Here is a 20,442-nt window from a genome sequence, read left to right as displayed (position 1 = left end):
CTTGAACTCATAGTGATCCTCTTGCCTCAGCCTCCTGAGTGCTGGGATTACAGGCATGCACCACCATGCCCCCCTAAAAAATTTCTAATTTTGTGAGACAGGGTCTTGCTTTGTAGTTCAGGCTGGCCTCAAATTCTCATAGACCCTCCTGCCTCAACTACCTCAGTGCTGGGACTACAGGGGTGAGTCACCACACCCAGTGAGGTGCAGTGGCCACGTTATTACAAGATTAATGAAATTCATTTTTTCTGTTATCTCAAGAGAAATAAATCCATACTGTATAAAATCAACAGAACGCTAAAGTTCAATAAGATGGGTCAACTTGATAAGACTGAGGAGTACAGGGCTAGTCATAACAGGGCAATGCCAAATTCATATTACAGATTGCAATATGGCGCGGTTTTGTTTCACCTTAGCTCCCTGAGTTAATTTCATTACTTTCAAGTTTTCTATTCTAAACACGAATTCACAGTATTCTGGGGGTAATCTCAAAACGATTTTCAAATACCCTACTTCCTCACTAATTTTACAAATACTGGGCACCTTTGAACTACCTGACAATGCAGAGTATGCAGACGCAGCAATTTTTGCCTTTATGGAGTTAAAAGTCCTAGCGAACGCTAACTTTGATGTGACACTTTTCCAGACCTGAAACCGTGCTTTCAAGGCCCAAGTAACATTTGAGAAAGGGCAACATTCTTTCTAATACAATTTTAAGAGTTTTCTCTGTTGTATGTCCTGAACGATCATAGCAGGAATTGCTATAGCTAAAACAAGTAAGTTTTCTTCTGAGGTGAGTATAAAAATTCACGACACGTCAAGTCTTCAAAAATATCATTTTATAGAACTCTTTTGTGTGGATTCTCTATTCTTACCATCCTAACTTTTATAAGACTTATCACCTACATGAGTTCTGCGATGAATTGTAAGATTTGATCGCCAACTGAAGGTCTTACTACATATCTCACAAGTGTAAGGCTTCTCCCCCGTGTGAACTCTCTGATGAGACTGCAGTTGTGAGGACCGACTGAAGACTTTACCACACACGTCACATTTGTATGGTTTCTCTCCAGTGTGCACACTCTGGTGAAGCTGGAGACTTGAAGCTTGACTAAAGTACTTACCACATTCCCCACACTTGTATGGTTTTTCTCCAGTGTGGACCCTCTGATGCATGTCAAGATTCAAGCTCCATTTGAAGCCCTTCCCACACTCCTCACATTTGTATGGCTTTTCGCCAGTGTGGACTTTTTGATGGGCTTGGAGGTGCGAGCTCCGACCAAAGCTTTTCCCACACTCCTCACATTTGAATGGCCTTTCTCCACTGTGGACTCTCTGATGGGCCAAAAGATTTGAGGCCTGCCTGAAGCCCTTCCCACACTCCTCACAATTATACGGTTTTTCTCCTGTGTGAATTCTGCAATGGATTTTAAGATCTGCTCTCCGGCTGAATCCCTTTGCACAGTCTTCACACTTGTACGGTTTCTCTCCAGTGTGAACTAGTTGGTGAAGCTGAAGTCGTGAGCTCTGATTGAAGCCCTGCCCGCACTCTTCACACTTAAATGGTTTTTCCACACTGTGAGCCTTCTGATGGATTTGAAGGTAAGAACTCTGACTAAACCCCTTCCCACATACCCCACATTTATAGGGCTTCTCTCCTGTGTGGACCACTAGATGAACTTGATAATGGGAGTTCCTCCTGAAGCTCTTCCCACACTCCTCACATGTGTACGGTTTCTCTCCAGTGTGGACTCTCACATGGGCTTGAAGATTTGAACTCAGAGTAAAGCCTTTACCACACACAGTACATATGTATGATTTCTCTCCAGTGTGGGCTCCCTGATGGGCTTGAAGACTTGACGGTCGACTAAAGCCTTTACCACATTCCTCACATTTATAGGGTTTTTCTCCTGTGTGGACCCTCTGATGAATGTGAAGATTTGAGCTACAAATAAAACCCTTCCCACATTCCTCACATTTGTATGGTTTCTCTCCTGTGTGGACTCTCTGATGGGACTGAAGATGAAAGGCCTGACTAAAGGCCCTTCCGCACTCCTCACAGTTATAAGGCTTCTCTCCTGTGTGGACTTTACAATGAACGCCAAGGGCTGATCTATGACTGAAATTCTTTCCACACTGCTCACACTTGTATGGTCTCACTGCTGTGTGAACTCTCTGATGGGTCTGTAGATATGAGCTCAATTTTTTATCACACTCATGTGGTTTTTCCAGGTCAGCTCTCTGATGAACACAAAGAACTGAGTTATCCTGGAGGCCTTTTCTACACTCAGTACATGTCTGAGACTTCTCTCCAGAGTTTAACTGCTGCTGGGCATCAAAGCTGGAGAGATCAATGAAGGCTTTTTCACAGTCCTTACACTGGGGAGGTTTCTGTCCTGGGTGAAGCATCCTACATTGATAAAATGTTGAAATCTGTATGTTATCTTTCCCATAATCATTGGAGCTATAAGATTTTTCACTTTTGTGTTCTCTATAATCCTCATGGTGATGTGAAATCCAGCTGATGTGGTCAACACCTTGTTTATACTGATACAGTTTATGTTTCGTGGAAATTTGCTGACATCTATTCTGATAATTCTGTGATTCGGTCAAAGTTTTCCTCCGTGAATCCTGGATTGTGAAAGTTGGAAATTCTGGATCTCCAGTATTATTGAGAACATCTGTTTCATCATTTTCTAGACAGTTTTCATCTTTAGAGATTTGAATACGTAGTCCTACCCCAACATGGCAGATGGCATCGTCTTGTTTGTGGAATTGAATATTATTTATCATGGAGTTGTGAAACATGCTGAAGTCACTTGTAATTTGTTGCCAGATTTGCCAGCAGGAAAACTCTTCGTGGGATCCTCTGTCTTGAACAGCCCTTAACTCTCTTTGTTTATTCCCTAAGAACAAAAAATTTAGATATATACACAATTAAAAGCTTTATTTAAAGCCACACTTAGGACACTTTAATGACTTTCACGATGACTAAGGTTATCTTTTTCATTCTATATAAAGTTTTTGACTTGTACTCTGGTAGAAACCAAGAGATAATCCAATAAGCTCCCAACTACTAAGCATTAATAAAACCCATTTAAAAACACAATTACTGATATACTATGTAAATCTTTTTCAATTACATGTCTTTCCTACTACAACACAGTGTCAGGAAGGATAAAAACTTTGTGGGGCTCTGAGCTTCATAACCGTTGACCAGAACAATGCCTGGCAATTAGAAGGTGCTTGAAACAAAACAAAACAAAAAGAAGGTGCTTAAACAATACATGGATAGATGAATTCCAGTTTGACTTCTAAGATTCTCTACTACTGTAAGCCTAAGTTTAAGATAACTCATATGCAAAAGAGCTTTCTGAAGTAACATATTTGAAATACAATCACTAGAAAATGCAGTTTTGCTGAGCGGCACAACATGTTGATTAATGCCTAGGAGAAAATCAGGTAGCAAGAACGACTTGTGGTGAATCACGAAGAAAGATACACTGAATCCTCCCGAGGCTTTTCTTTTTTTATTTCAATGCTCAGCACTGAACTTAAGACTCAAGGTCTCACGCATGCTAGGCAAGAGCTCTACCATGGAGCTACGTATGAGCCTCTTCCAGAGGCTTTTGTATTATTGTCTCTCTAGCATGATTTTACTTCCCCAAGGATGAATCAAAATTCAAGACAAGGAAACAATACTGTCTCTTTAAGAGTATGCAAAATTCTAAATGTACTATAGGTATATTTCGCCTTTAACAACCTTTTATTTATTTATTTTTTTTTTGGTACCAGGGATCAAACTCAGGTCTTTGCGCTTGCGAGGCAGGCAGCAGAACCACTGAGCTAAATCCCCAGCCCAACAACTTGTTTTCTTATTTCTTTTAAACAAGATTGTTTTCCAGATTAATAAATGAAGTCAATTAGTAAACTGTGAAATAAGTTTAATAACACATGATAAATATTGAGAAGAAAAAGCTTTAAAATATTCAACAAAGACAGTAATTGTGTCATTACATGAAATGCCTTCTGAAGTCATACAATTCTATATACGTGCAGGACGTCTGTAGTGATGACAATGGAAGAGTCATTTCTTATTACGGTTATGGACTTTGGAAGAAGCAAGTGGAATGGAGCTGGGCAAATATATTAAGGGAAAGGCTAATTCACACTTAGCTCACACTTAGCTACTTTCTGAGACTTTTTCTTCTCTGAAAGAAGCGGGCAGGAGAATTACAGGTGAATGAGTATTGCAGGCAGAGGGAACACATAACGGGCTCTGAGGCAGAAGCAACCTTGGCAGGTCTAAGAAACTGCAGGGAGTGGCCGGGCGTGGGGGCGCACACCTGTAATCCTAGCACTTGGGAGGCTGAGGCAGGAGGATCGCTGTGAGTTCGAGACCAGCCTGGGCTACAGTGAGTTCCAGGTCAGTCTCAACTACATAGTCAGACCCTGTCTCAAAAACAAACAACAACAACAACAACAACAACAACAACAACAAACAACAAAAGAAACTGCAGGGAAGACAATGTGGCTGGAAAGACGGAACGTGAGGGAGAGGACAGGACAGGCAGTGGAGGATGAAGATGAGACCACAAAGGACTCTATTAGCCACTTTTTAGGCAGAGGTTTTACTCTAAGTAAAATAAACCACAAGAGAACTTGGGGCAGAGAAATAACACACTCTAACCTATGGCTGAAGGCTCACTTCAGAGAACAGAAGGTAGGGGGAGGGTGGGAACAGGGAAACCAGCAATAAGGTGTTGCAAATAATCCAGAAGAGCTGGCAACAAGGGTAACGAGCGGAGCAGACGGACAGTTAACTGTAAGGACTTGTAACTGCTTGGTCCTTACCTAAACTTTTCTCTCTTTGCATTTCTGCCTTCATCATCCAAAGCTTCTCTTTTCTTTCTACGTGTGACCTGCCTCTTTTGAAGAGTTGATGCTCTATGAATATGCAGAGTTATATAAGTTGAAAACAAACACGATGAACTAAAATTTACCGAAAATTTGAGCTTCAACAGCACATTGAAGACACTGAAAAGTGTTTTTCAAAACCTTTGCAAACCTATGATCCACTGAAGAATACCATTTATTTCATGACTGACATGTGCATAATTTATATTATTTTGCACAAGTTTGAATGACCTATTTTGAACTAATTAATGCCTGTTTTCAACAATTCTCCCACTGGCTCTCACGCTACTCATTCAATTCACCCCCCGGCCAGTTTTTGATGCACTTTGTACCATTTTTCCTGAGCAGCACTGATATTTTCATTAGAAATTGTTCACAGGGGTCTGGGTGTGTGGCTCAGTGCATAGAGACTTGCCTAGCATGAAAGAAAGGAAAACTGCTGGTAGGATTCAGTAATAAATCGCTTTTATAATTCACTAATGGGACAGGAGTGAAATCTGAAAGGAATAGCAGGATACTGTCCATTCAGGTTTTGAATAGAAAACGACCTGAAATACCCTGTTCACAAAGAGTAGAAACATCCTGACTCTGCATTCCACAGGAATTAGCAAAGACGGTATCATTTCAAGAGCCCCAAACTGGGTGTAGGGGCACATGCCTGTAACCCTGGCACTCAGAAATCTGAGGCAAGGGAATCACTTTGAGTTTGAGGCCATTCTGAGCTACTTAGTGAGTTCAAGGCTACTCTGAGCTACACAGTGAGATCCTGTGTCGGAAAAAAAAAAGCTCCAAAACTTTAAAACTCCAAGCTCACAAATACATTCCAGAGGGAGGCTGTCCTCACCCACAGAGAGCAGGTTCCTGAAATTTTCCGCCATCACATCTCGGTACAGCTTCCTCTGGGCAGAATCCAGCAGCCCCAGCTCCTCCTCAGTGAAAGCCACAGCCACGTCCTTGAAGGTCACTGCTTCCTACAATAAACACACATGACCTCAATACAACAAACAGCGCCCCCTGGGAGAGGGGCAGCAGTGAGAGGGTGGGGTGAGTGGTTGGGAAGCTTCTCTGGATTCTAAATCATCTGCAGACTTTCTGCTCCTTTTCCTTCCAACGCTCGATCCTGTACACTCATTTTCCTCTGCCTCACCAATAATGCTGCTACCAGAAATCAATATTTACAGGGTGCTCTTAACGAGCACTGTAATATGGAAACTCTCTAGCCATCTAACTGTTACATCCTGAACAACAAAAAAAAAGTTCACACTTTAATTTATATCACCAATTTGCCATAATTATTTACCAATTTACTCCCAACAGCGTCTGACAGCACCTGCCTTCCTTCTCAGGTGGGAGCCAAGTGAGAAGTAGCACAATATGTTCCAAGAAGTCACATGGCATGCCAGACCCCTGAACGGCAGTTTCTGCCTGTTTCCATCTTTCACTAGACTTCAATACCCTCGGATTCCTTAGCTTTCCATGTGGGCTTGGGTGGATTCCTCATTTTACACAACCCCTTTCTTTATGTTTAAAATGAAGATGAAACCAAGTATCCCCTCATCCTAATACTCTGTGGTACACATGCCTGCAAGTCTGTGTAGTACCAACAGACATCTCACACTCAGGTCACTTATTACTTTGATTCAAAAAATACAAGGTAGCTAGGTGTGCAGCATATGCCTGTAATCCTAGTGCTCTAGGAGGCTGAGGCAGGAGAATCGCAAGTTTGAGCCCAGTGTGAGGAACTTGGTGATACCTTGTCTCAAGATTGGAAAGGGCAGGGCAGGATGGGGGCAGAGGGGCAGGCATGGATATAGCTCAGTGCAAAACCACACATATATGCAAAGGAAAAAAACAGATCAGTAACTAAAATATACACAGGGTATGACTTGGGCATGGGAACCCAGAATCTGGCTCTCGTAGTGTAAAAACGTCTCAATGTGTTTTCTGCTAGCACCAATCAAAACGGATGCACTGCGCCACATTTGAATATTCTACGAGAAATATTCAAGATGTCAAATATAAAACATTTCAGTTCTGGATAGTTAGCATGTTAAGGATTAAAAAAAAGAGTATTTTTATTCTTTCAGAAAAAGCTGAATGTAGGAAAACTGTCAGTTTAGTGTTCTTCGATCAGTACAACTCCTAAACTAACCACATACCTAGATAGAATAGTTTAAAAGCTGGATACATAAATTTGATGGAAGGATACAGCAATAAAAAATGAATGCTAGGAGGACAGCGATTTAGCTCAGCGGTTCCACCGCCTGCCTCGCAAGTGCAAGGTCCTGAGTTCAACCACCGGTACCACACAAAAAAAGAATGCTATATAATATTAAAGGAAAAAAAAAACCCACAAATTCAATTGCATCTAAGGGGGCTAGAGATGCAGTTCTGTGGTAGGGTGTTTGCCTACTAAGCATGCATGAGACCAAGGGTTCAATCTCCAGCACCAAAAAATAAGTAAATAAATTGTATCTATGTTATAAATACAAATACATGAATATATATAGTACAGATTACAGAAATATAAAAGCAGCTACTTTGTAAGCACAGATTTTTTTCATATCCATTATTTTTCTACTGTTATTTGTTCTATTAAAAAATGATGAAATAAAACCAAAACCAAAACCAGTTAAACTTAAAAGGGACAAAATGAATGCCAGGTACCCTCTACAGGTCCTCAAATGCACTGACTCCCGGAAAGAGGAAAACTTCTGATCTCTGAGTATTAAAGTGGCATTTTAAGGAGAAAGGCAAGCTCTACTCACCTTCAGAGTGCTCATGTTGATGTCTTTCTTCTGGGAAAGCACAGAGCCCTAAGGCAACAGAACAACAATGAGAGAAATTCACTGAAAACTGAGAAAGTACATCGCTGACCCATGTGCCCCTCCTTGTGAATTTGCTAAAGTACATGGCTCCTCGTGATTTCGGGACAGAACGTGACACTGGCAGCAGGTACCTCCTTTACCCCTTCCAGTGACAGTTCACAGGACACCCCTTCCACGCACACCGGGTGCCCTCAACACCCGTGTGCCTGTACTGCACTTTAATGACTCTGACTGTGGCTCTTGTACGCACTGAGACAGGATCGGCGAGAGTAGGCTCTAAAATTGTTGTGTATGGGCTGGAAAGGTGGCACAGCTACTCACTAGCAGTGTGACCCAGGAGAAGCTATTAACGTGTCTGCCTCCGTTCTGCCATCTGCAAGAGGAAGAGAACAAGCCAACCTCACAGGAGAGTTGCAAGGCAGAAAGCTCTTAGAACACTGTCAGAGTTCCCTTCTCAACAGCGGCAGTAAGTAGGCAATAGTCTACAGTTTGGAATTATCCGTTAAAATGTGATATTTACGAACAAAATATGTTAAGGTACCCGGAGTTCACATTATTGCTCTTCCATGTGAAATTTTCTTATAACTTCTGAAAATATCTCTGGTTGTCTTTTTAGTAATTTTCTATTTCAACAAAAATATTTATATATTTTGTTTCTGTGGTGCTGGGGACCAAACTCAGGGCCTTGCACATGCTAAGCACATACCCCCAGCCCTTAATATTTCTAAGTGGGAAGTGTCCTTTCGGCATACACGTATGGCAGTTAAGAAACTAGTAAAAACGGGCTGGGGATTTAGCTCAGTGGTGGTGCCACCTGCCTCACAACAGCAAGGTCCCGGTACCAAAACAAACCAATCCCCCCAAAAAATCGATCCCCCAAAACACTGACTGTACTAAAAAAAAGAAGAGAAACTAATGATAAAACATAAGACACTGCAATGAACAACGTGACAATCTACACCTAATTTAAATGAGAAGTCCAAGAATCTGAATCCATACTGTTATAAACAAAGGAACATACAGCAAGTGGACGTGAAGAGAAAGCAGAATACATCAGCTAATACAGGAATTCCGTAAGGTGGCATATAGGGATCTAACACAGGCAGGGCAAAAGATAATTAGAAAATCATCCATGCGTAGTGAAAAATCAGTGAAAGTCTAGTGAGAAATAAGATGGCTATGTAGTTTCAAAGAATTAATTACAGAGGAAAGAAAATAGCCTAACAGGTACCTTAACCAAAAGAACAAAGTTGAGACCACCAGTAGGACAAATACATAAGTTGACGATTCCTCTACAAAGCAGAGAAGGGTGCTTATCCCTTCTGTGGAAACTCTGCTGATAATGCACAGTTTGAATTTAATCATGAATATCAAATAAAAAAGAGGGACATGCTAAGAAACAATTTGCCAATACTTTACAAAAAATATCAAGAGCAAACAACAAAAAAAATCTGAGCGATCGATCATTCTAGCTTAAAGAGACTAATGAAACAAAAACTAAGTGTAATGCATAAAATCAAGATGGTCTGTAACTTGGAAAAAATTTTTCTGACTATTAGAAAAATTGAACAAACTGAAATATGGACTGTGAATTAGGTCACAGTATACGATCCACGTAACTAACTGGATTTTAATCATTGTCTCTAGCTTGCTCTCAAATGCTTCAATAACACCCCCCACACACACACATGGAAAGCTGTGGAAAAGAAACAGATGCAGCTTCAGGCTGTGAACCAGGCAAGGCCATTCAGTGATCACAGCAAACAAGAAAAAAAAAAAGCCTCTATAACATAGAAAGACGCATCCCACAATGACAAAACCAACCAAATGAGTATCCCTCCTGGCTAACATGGGTGACTGGTTCACTTTCAGCAGTAATTCTAATCTCACCTTGCTTTTCCCACCTTCTAGGTAAAAATTATTACACCCAGGTATCAAATGACATCTTCTTGACAGCTTCCAGTGCAGAACACACATACACTGCTTAAAGTCCTTCTTGAATCAGTTAACACAAGCTAAACCCTTTAACTACCTCCTCCTAACTGCCTCTTTCCAAGACACCCATACCTGATTCTCTGCAGGGGGTGGCTTTCTTGTTGCAGCAAGCTGCAACATTTAATTGTCTTTGCAGACAGGTACATACCTGGTATTATTTGGCAGATGGTCACCGAAGGAACAAATAGGCAAAACACAACTGGAGAATCTGGGCTGGGTACATGAGATTTCTTTATATCACTCTGGCAAGTTTTCTATAACTGTAGAATTACATAAAAAAGTAAAAAGTTTTTTAAAAAGCAGGAAATTCTCATAGTGGTGACAGTAATAGTAGTAACAATGATGGAGGTAGCTGTAGTAATAGCATTTAGCATAACCAATAACCAGCAGTCAATCTTCCCACTCCAAGTCCTCTGGTACATAAAGGGGCAATGACTCCACTAGCACAGCCTGAGAGAAACATATTTTTATGACTTCTAACAGAGCTCATGTCAACTCTAGGCTTGCCAGTTGCCAGGAGTCTTCTGCTCGCATCCTGATTTTGACAAGACTTGATAGTTTGTGGGGGGAAAATAATCTCACTGGATGAAGTAGGAGTATAGTGTTGCTAGCTGAGTTTTATTTGTGACATTAGACTGGGTCAATTTTCTAGGCCTGAGTTTCTAGAAGCTTTTCTAAGCTTCTCAAACTTCAGCCTGAATAGGAATCAACCTTGGAGCCTTGTTTAAATGAACGAACACCCCTGGGTTCTGGACACCAAAATTCTAAGTGAGAAGGTGTTGGGTGGGGCTCGTGGACAGACGTTTCTACTTAGGTTATGTCAATGCTTCTGGTTTATGGGTCACAGATTCAGGAGCACCATAGTCCCCCCAAAATGCAGCCTCCACTAAGTAGAAACATACACAAGAGTAATTTGACAAAAAGACACTAATAATTGTTATAATTACTTCCTAAGGTTATGGATAATTCAATTTTTCCTTTATATATTTCTGTATTTCCTGAAATGTCCATGATTAAATGTTACTTCCATGATATAAATATTACTTGAAAAAAACAAAGTGAAATAGCCGAGAAAACTATTTTTAAGCATCCACCCAATAAGCAACACCTTGCTCTCAAGGTCCTCACAATGAAGCCCAAATCCATTTTCACACAATAGTACCAGTTTCCTGTGGGTTAGGGAGAGTATATAACAGAGATTATAAATTCAGGGCTGGACTCAAGACTGCCTAGTTTTACCAACACCAGTCCTGCCACCTACAACTTGTGAGACAATGGGCAAACAAGCTGTCTCCTCATCTGTGGAGTAGCAAAAATAGCAGAACCACTTACCAGAGCTCCTGTTAACGGTTTCACCTGCATAAAACCCTTAGAATGAAATTCAGCAACTAATGCTTGATTATAATCACCTCCCAGGCCCTACTACATGATCCACACATTCTCCGATTTATGTGACTATCTTTGTAGAAAAAGGAAAAGTCTTACTCACGTAGGACTGTCTCCTCCTCCATGCAGTGCTTTTTGAGAAGTCAGGGCTGGGGAAGGAATGAAGGTTGTCAAATTCCCGGACTGCGTCTCTCTCTCTACGATGAATTACTGTAACACCCCACCCAGCCCCCTCCTTCTTAAAAAGATCTTAAGGGTAGATCAATCCAGCTTCCTGGCTTAAAGAAGCTAACTGCGAAGCAAGCATTTCTTCGAAAATTAGACTAGTATCGCTAAAAATCCATATGCTAGGCAGTTAGAAACCCTTTGGACTCATCGATTTTTCTCAGATTATTCTGTTAGCAAGACATAACTGCTCTCTTCCTCTCTTTTCAGAGCAGCAAACGAAGGGAGACGGATTTACTAAGCCGCCCCAGAGGTAATACAGGAAACGGCAGGGCTGGCTCGTGACACCGGCTCGTGGGGACCCTCGAACCTTGCAAAGCGCAGCGCGACCCAGGTCCGCCCTCACCCGATTCGCCTCCAACTCAAAGTATCCTGCCCTGGGGAACGCAAAACGGCAACCTTGCCCCCTTATGCCTTCGCTCTTTGCCGCTCCTCTCTTTTCTCCCCAAACGAAAGACTGTTAACTGTTGACCCCATGAGCATTTGGGAGAAAATGTAAAGGTTCGGGGGAGCTGACTAAAAATATTACTCAAATAAGCGGAAAAGATGGCAGCTACACAGCCCTCCTAGGGCGGAAATACCTGCAACTACGCAGAGTTCGCCAGACTACATATCCCAGAATGCATACTCACAGTTTTCCCGGAGCTGGGGTATCTCGGACGCCAGGAGGTCCTGGGCTACATATCCCAGAATTCAGCGGGGCCTCATGTAGCTACGTGTGTGAAACGGCCACAGACCTTTGGACTACATGCCCCAGAATGCAATAGAGGAGACTTTCCTTTCCAATTCGTACCTTTCATATATTTTCCATTCCTCTCGCACATGCTAAGATTGCTTATAAACTGTAGCTCATTCTCAAGTATTATTTTTGTTTAGTGTAATAAAGCAAATTTTAGATATGTCATTTTGCACATAAGCACTTTAGTATTCACCTATTACTAATAGGAACATCATTTTAAAACCTTAAACACATGATGCAATTATTCATTTAAGAAAGGTTAAAAATATTAATAATTTATACCCATACCCTGTTGAAAATTCCTCACTCGTCTTAAAGATGTCTATTTATGACAAAATATTTGAAATCAGATTTCCAAAATAACCACATAATTATTGGTAATAACTATTAAATATTATTCTATGCCAGTGCTCTATTCATTTATATTGTATGTTATTAAATCATGGAAAAATCACATCATTTCCCCTACACATTATAATTTTTATTTGGCTGACTACATCTGCAATGCTAAAAATCATAAGGCGGTGAAACAATAATTACAAGAATTTGGCATCTTTACTTTTTTAACGTTCTATACTCATTGTAGAAAACCCCTTCAAAGAACTATCCCTGGCTTCAGACAACATATGGCACACAAAGAGGACACAGAATTTCTTTCCCGTGGAAGTAAACCTAAATCCCAGCATAGTATGATAAAATACAGTAACCTAATTTAAAATATTTATTCACTTTTTCTCCCTCCATGGCACTTCCACTCTCTTCATAAGCAACCATTCAAATTTGTTTCCTGTATTTCCTCTTGGATGTGTTCTTGTACAAAATGTACAACAGATAAATATTAATAGATAAAGCTTTCTTGAAGTCTACTACAACCATCAGATGGTAGCGCAAATATGACTCTGAAGGACATTCAGGAGAAATATTAGGTGCATCAAATTGTGGCTGCCTTGTAATCTAAGTAGACTTACTCGGAGCTGTCGGTGAGCCCTTGAAAAATGGACCTTCCTGTTCCTTTATGATCATTATTTGATAGTAAAATTATTCATTGTTGACCAATGGGACTTTAAGTCTTTAAGCTCGACTGCCTGCCTTTTACATGTTCTACATTCTTCCCTACTTGCTGGCAGAACAAAGTGTTCCGGGCCGGATAAGTGATTTTCCTCCCGAGGCCCATGAAATCGGCCATCTTGAGCCCTGGTCTTAAGTGTTTCCGCTCCCAGAATGGAGTGGGCTAACATTAGGACGTGCATGTCAATGACACTGACATCACCCAAACTGTATTCCACACTCTGAAAATAATTGTCTTCCAGAAATTGTACTCCCAAGTATACATTCAAAAGAACTGAAATATATTTACACAAAAGATGTGTAGAAAATGTGCACAGCAGCATTAGTAACAAAATGGGAAAACCCAAGGTCCACAAACTGAGTGGATAAATGGAATGTAATCTATGCGCACAATGCAATATTATTTGGCAATTAGAAAAAGTGAAGCATAGGTTCATGTTAAGACATTGACGAACTTCAAAGACATGATGTTGAGTGAAAAAAGTCAGACAACACACTGGGAAACGATTCCATATATATATTAAATGTGCACACTAGGCAAGACTATAGAGACAGAAAGTAGATTCATGTTTTGCAGAGGCTAGGGAGGTAGAGGTGTTCATGAGGAATGACTGTTAACATGTAGGGTGTTTCTCTGGGGGCAAATGAAAGCGTTCTAGGATTAGGCGATTGTTGCACGACACTGTGAATCTCTTGAAACGTAGAGAAAAGACATGTGACAGCCTCGTATCCTGTAAAGCGTTAAAATGTGGCTAAGAAGAAATCCTCAGGGGTCAAAAATGAACAAGGAAGCCAACCTCATAAATGGTGAAAACTGGGAGCTAAAATAGAACGGTCCCATGAGGGCTGAAGAGTAGCAGATACAGAGGGAGGGATTGATCTTGAGTATGATGTACCTGGAAATTTAAACTGCAAATGGAGCCCTTACCACACTTTACGTACATATGGTTTCTCTCCAGTATGGGTTCTCCAATGGGCCTGAAAGTGTGAAGGCTGAATAAAGCACTTCCCACACCCTTCACATTTACAACGTTTCTCTCCTGTATGGACACACTGATGCATATGAAGGTTTGAGCTACCACTGAAATGTTTCCTACAGTCCTCACCTTTGTATGGCTTCCACCCTGAGTGGGTCTTGCCATTGCACCATTAAGTGCCGAGCTAAGGCGGAAGCTCTTGCCACAAATACCACACTGGGATGGTTTCTCCCCAGGTGGATGTGCCGATGCTGCTGCAGCTGTGGATCGTGAATGAAGGCCTGCCCTCATTCCTCACGATTGTAAGGTTTCTCAATGAATGTGATGATCAGTGTTGATCTATGAAAGAAGTCTTTCCCACACTGCTCACATTTTAATGGTTTCTCTACAGTGTGGACTTTCCAATGAGTTTGCGGGCAAGAGATCTGACTGAACTCCTTACCACACTCTTCACACTTGTAGCATTTCTCTCCCCTGTGAACATAAATGGGTTCCACGAGAGTCGTAGAAAGAATCAAGTTCGTGAACCCAGGTACCACTATACCTTTTTGTTGTTTAATCTGCTAAACTTGTAGAAATTTGTGGCAGCAGCCATAGGAAATACAGTGTCCTTTGAAGGTATGAGAAATAGCAAGAAGACAGAATGTCTGAAAAAAACTGAGCAAGCAAGAAAGAAGATGTAATCGAGGAGGCAAAATACCAGAATTCAGGGTCTTTAAAAGCCATATAAAGGGATTTTTATTTTTTTTAGACAGGGTCTAACTATGTAGTTGAGACTGCCCTGGAACTCACTGTGTAGCCCTGGCTGGTCTCAAACTCACAGAGATCCTCCTGCCTCAGCCTCCCAGGTGTTGGGAATACAGGCATACGCCACCATGCCCGGCAAGGGTTTTTTAAACTTTGAGAAAAATAAGAAGTTACAAGAGGTTTTAAGCAGAGGGATGGAAATCTGATGCACATTTCCAAAGGACTGCTTTGACTGTGATATGCAAGAACAGACTTTCAACCCTAGGGTAAGCACACAGGAGTCAATATGAAGACTACTGCAATAATTCAGGAAAGGGACTTGGCAATTTTGGAAACATGAGACAGCAACAGGGTGGTAAGAAATTCACAGATGGACAAGCCAGGGGGCCGGGGATTTAGCTCAGTGGTTCCACCACCTGCCTCGCAAGCACAAGGCCCCAAGTTCAATCCCCGGTACCAAAAACAAACAAACCAAAGATGTTGGCCCATCAGATGGACAAGCCAGGAGTGGTGGCACACACCTGTAACGCCAGCACTCTGGTAGGCTAAGGCCAGAAGACTGCAAGCTTTAGCCTGACTAAGCTGGGAAACTAAGCAATATTTTGTCTCAAATTTGTTTAAAAAGGTGGGGGACTGTGGAATGTAGCTCAGTGTGAAGGTAGCGAGAGTCAGCCAGGGTGAAAAGAAAGCATGGAAAGTTATGCCCTGATCAGTTCTACCGAAGTTGTTGGACTATCTCTCTGAAAAAAGAGCGGGAAAATTTAGGACGAAGATAAATAGACTTTTATAAACCTTTTCCAACTATAGATTATACAACTTAAGGGAGCTTTGAAATAAATGTAAAACCTTATAATAGGCATTTAGAAGAAAGAACTTGAATACAAAGTATCAGAGCATTATGACTAGCAGGAAAAGTCACCTATGTACATCACATGCGCCATAGAAAGTGACCCCATTACGATGCAAAATGTGTTTTTCATGCTCATAACTTTGGTCAGGATGTGACTACGTCCTGAATTAAAGTTTTCAAAAGGGAAGCCAACATCTAATAACTACTCAAACTTGAACATTCAAGGATACAAAGGCACACTGGGTGCTGACATTCCATTACGGAGGGTGCCTCAGTAGCGCCCACACCCGGCACACTAGGGAGTTAGGCGAGGGAAAGCAGAAAGACAACCACAAAGTCAGTGGTAGGGAGGCTTCTTCTTATTCCAAATTCAACTCCTTTTGGTGGGGGGGGTTTGAGACAGGGTCTCGCTATGTAGTTGAGACTGATCTGGAACTCACAGCGATCCTGCTGCCTCAGCCTTCTGAGTGCTGGCATTAACAGGCATGTGCCACCATGCCCAGCTTTATTCCAACTTCTTAAGAAATTACCTTTTGGTTTATATAATCAATATATTCCCTTAAATACACCAAAAATTCAAAAATAAAAAAGTTGTTTTCCCCCTGGTATTTCTTTTTATAACAATTCCTTTTGAACAATTCTCTCCCCTGACTCTGTCTAAACTTGGGGAGGGAGGGGACAGGGATTTAGCTCAGTGGTCCCACCACCTGCCTCCCAAGCGCAAGGGCACGAGTTCAATCCCTGGTACCAAATAAAAATAAATAAAATATTTTTAAAAATAATAAACTTGGGAGGGGGAGGTATTTAAGTAGTACATTGGATCTTTTTCCTGGTCTCGAACTCACAGCGATCCTCCTGTCTCAGCCTCCCGAGGGCTGGGATTACAGGTGTGCAGCACCACACGCGGCCACTGGATCTTGATTTGCTTCTCTGTTTGCAGATGTAGAGATTTGATACCAAGTCCTTGAATGTCAGGATATAAAAGAGAAGTGACTTTTTTCTTATATAAGTAATCTAATCACTTAGTTGAATGTTTTGTTAAACAACAAGGTATCAGCACTAAAAATTTTTTAATTATGGTAAAATACACATAAAACTTACTAACTTATTTTTAGTGTACAATTCAGTGGGATCCCTTTGCTCTAGCCGTTCACTGATTAAAAAGGTAACTTTGTAAGTAGTTAAATTACTTCACTTCTTTGAAAATAGGTCAATTCTACATAGATAATGGAATGTTTCTGCAGATATTTATTTATATTACAAAGAATAGACTTTTCTATTTTCGTGGCCTTTTGAGATAGTGTTTAAGCTGCAGTAGATGACACAGATTATGTTTCATTTCTAGGAAATAAGTTGCTCCCTCACCTTAATGTATAATACCATTCACAAAAGAAAAATTTACACTTCATCATACTACTTGCCAACATAACTGCACTAGCATTAATGTATAAGAGGGATCCATTAATGTATAACTGCTTTCCTGTCATGAAAGCCTGTGTGCTGTGTTCGGAAGTGATGAGGTGGATGGGGGGTCATCAAGGGTACTGGGCGTGACCTGCTTTTAACCAGGACCGGCTTGGATTCTGCAAGGAGAGTCCCCTCCATTGGACACCCTTGTTTCACTGCAAGAAAGACCTTGGCGGCCCTGGGCTGCATTCCTCCTCCTGCTCGCTGCCTCTCTCCTTACCTGGCACTGTGAGCCAGTTCCGCTGACAAGCTGAGGTCGGCTGTGGCCGAGGCATAGGCCTTTGTGAGCTAACCACTGCTTAAGTGCTGTTACATTTTAGAGTTTCTTCAGGGCACAAAATGTTATTGACATTTCACTTTACTGGAGAAATCTTTAATTTTTGCTTTTAAAAGTATTTTGGGGGGACCAGGGATTTAGCTCAGTGGTTCCACCTCCTGCCTCACAAGTGCAAGATCTTGAGTTCGATCCCTGGTACCAAAAAAATAAAAAAGTGTTTTGGCAAAGATAAAACAAAATGAGAAAATAGAAAATGAACCATTTTTGCTTTGAAAAATTAAATGCATTACTACTGTATAATTCTTAATGTTTATAATTTATTTATTTATTTTTGGTTTTTTGAGACAGGGTCTCACTGTATAGTTGAGACTGACCTGGAACTCACTACATAGCCCAGGTTGGTCTCGAACTCACAGCGATCCTCCTGCCTCAGCCTCCCAAATGCTGGGATTACAGGCATGCGCCACCATGACCGGCCAATGTTTATAATTTAAAATTGACCAAAAATATGATTTAAAAATGTACTGTAGAGACTTTGGTTTCTACCATATCTTTGCTCTTCCAAGGTTTAATGAAATGTTTGTGAATCATTCTTTGTACCATCAGAATTTCTGTACTGACTCAAGACGGTAAAAGGCAGAACACACTTTTTTGGAGGGAGGATACAAATTATTTAAAAACTTTCACTATGATGTGTAGTAAAAAGTCAGTTTTTATAATTTTATAATAAATACCTATTTTTTTAAAGTGAAAAAAATAATGCCCTCACCCACGGAGAGCAGGTTCCTGAAGTTCTCCAGCATCACGTCTCGGTACAGCTTCCTCTGGACAGAGTCCAGCAGCCCCAGCTCCTCCTCGCTGAAGACCACAGCCTCAAACTTGCTGCGATCCTCCTGCCTCAGCCTCCTGAGTGCTGGGAATACAGGTGTGCACCACCATGCCGCAACACGCATGTGTCAGGGAGAGAGGTGGAGGTGAAGAAAATTGGAAAATAGTAAGACAGAAGGATATGTACCAAGATTAAGCTTTATAGCCAGGACCATAGCCTGATGAGCTAATGGCACCTGGCGTCCAGTGTGCTCCTCATTTATAGTGTGGGAAGGCGAGAACCATGTGGCCTAGGCTGAACGTGAATGTCTCGTGATCAGGAACAAGGACACATAATGTAACTGTCTCCTGGGTCTGTGCCATCCAGGATCTACAATCTTTGTGAAACAGACTTTGACTCTCTAATCTGTGAAGGAGAAAGGGAGTAGGGATTAGGCAAAGGCCATCTTCAGGCTCAGCCCAAGGCACCACCATGCCAAGCTTCGTCCTGCCGTCTGTGAGTAACAGGTTGGCGTCACATAACTTGCTGCATGTGAGTGTGTCCCATCTTGCAGGCTCCCACAAGTTGGTAAGCGGTAAACCTGCTCTGTACGACTGATACAGTGAGTGGGGTCTGGTCTAGACCATGGCTACAAGGAGAGATGCACCCTATGCCTGGCCCAAGGTGATGGCATCGGCCTGGGCGCGCAGCAGCTGGATGACCTGTGGAGACCTCTACTGAAGGGTGATAAGCAGGAACCAAGTCACCCCTGGAGAGATGTTAGTACAAAGGGGGCGTAGAATGAGATAGAGAAAAGAATACGGAAATAGAGCAGCGTGGCACACAATCCCCTGGTTGCTGGGCACACACATGATCATTCATTCCTGGGCCAGAGAGCTCAGGAAGTGGTCAGCTGGATCCTCAGGCATCTGAGAAGGAACTGGAAAGATACCTTCAGATAGTCCCTGCAGCACCTGAAAGGAAACCAATATTCGTTCAATTTATGTGGGTCTCCAGAGAGAGGGGACTCATTACCTAAAGAGTCAGGCAGAAAGTTAAGACAATAGCAGGCCTGGAACACCTCCACACTCAAACGGGTTCCTCTAACAGAGGCTGCTCTCCACATTCCTCAATCCTGCGCGCTTCAATGGCGCTTCATTTCCCCTAAATCGACAGCTCTGACACTGAGGGTGCCGCCATAGGGCAAAGAAAATCAGAAGTACCCGCAAGACCTGAAACTGATTGAAACCACCACGGACAAAAAAAAAGCAACTCCACACACCCAGAATTTAAGCATCGAAGACGGCAGGGCACCTGGACTACAACTCCCAGAATTCTGGGGAACCCTCGGGTGTAAGTGGAAGTGTGCAGGATTCCAAGGAGCATCTGGACTACACTTCCCACAATGCCACAGAGGAGCTAGTCTAGTGGCCCAGCGGTCTTGGGTAGGACCAGGGATTTAGCTCGGTGACCCCGCCTGCCTCTCAAATGGAAGGTTCCGAGTTTGATCCCAGGTACAAAACAAAAACAAAAACAAAGGGTCTTGGGCAATGTGGAAGAATTGTCTTTACTGTTATCTCAAGTCTTCAAAAGAAAATTGTCATAGATAGTCCATTTTGAAGTGTAAATGCTTTGAATTCTCTAACAGGACTGTAGTTGGAAAGAGAAAAAGTGAGGAGATATTCCAGGAATTAACAGGAAATGACTTTTGAGGTCGTGAATGTCTGAAAGGAAGCTAATGTTTAGTATAATCTGAAGTGAGAAGGCTAAAATTGACAATATAAAGAATAGGAGTAGAATGGTATCTAAATATAGTTTTTAAGAATTTACATTTCTGTTTTGTAAAAGAAATAGAACATCGCTTTATATTGTTAAGGCCTATTTTTATATATTTATAAATTGTTCAAATCGTTTGCTGAGTTTCCCCCTCAACATTTAAGTATCATTTATGCATTCATAAAATTATTTTTTAATTTTATTTTTCTTTTGAATTTATGGTATTCCATTTGCCATAGAAAATATTTTAATATGATGTCATTTTTGAGGTGTAATTCACAAAACAAAATTAGCCATTAAAAAAACTTTTTGGGCCGGGGATTTAGCTCAGCGGTTCAGTGGCCTGCCTTGCAAGCACAAGGACCCGAGTTCAATCCCCGGT

The 20,442-nt window shown here is 41.6% G+C and overlaps 1 protein-coding gene across 1 annotated transcript in view; it reads right to left on the bottom strand.

Annotated features, from left to right (window-relative positions):
- Positions 1-149: 149 nt before the first annotated feature.
- Positions 150-20,442, bottom strand: part of LOC104861696 (zinc finger protein 226) — a 42,808-nt gene continuing 22,515 nt past the window's right edge. Inside the window, 7 exon segments of the mRNA XM_010623244.2 lie at positions 150-2,906; positions 4,855-4,947; positions 5,762-5,888; positions 7,686-7,733; positions 8,067-8,118; positions 17,420-17,459; positions 18,246-18,334. Of these exon segments, the coding sequence (XP_010621546.2) occupies positions 880-2,906; positions 4,855-4,947; positions 5,762-5,888; positions 7,686-7,733; positions 8,067-8,118; positions 17,420-17,459; positions 18,246-18,334 (2,476 nt within the window). The 3' untranslated portion in view covers positions 150-879.

The sequence above is a fragment of the Fukomys damarensis genome, unplaced genomic scaffold (assembly GCF_012274545.1).
Source record: "Fukomys damarensis isolate Sample0158 unplaced genomic scaffold, DMR_v1.0_HiC HiC_scaffold_19, whole genome shotgun sequence".
NCBI lineage: Eukaryota > Metazoa > Chordata > Mammalia > Rodentia > Bathyergidae > Fukomys > Fukomys damarensis.
The sequence above is the reverse complement of the archived record's forward strand: the minus strand, read 5'-3'. Positions and strand labels throughout refer to the sequence as shown.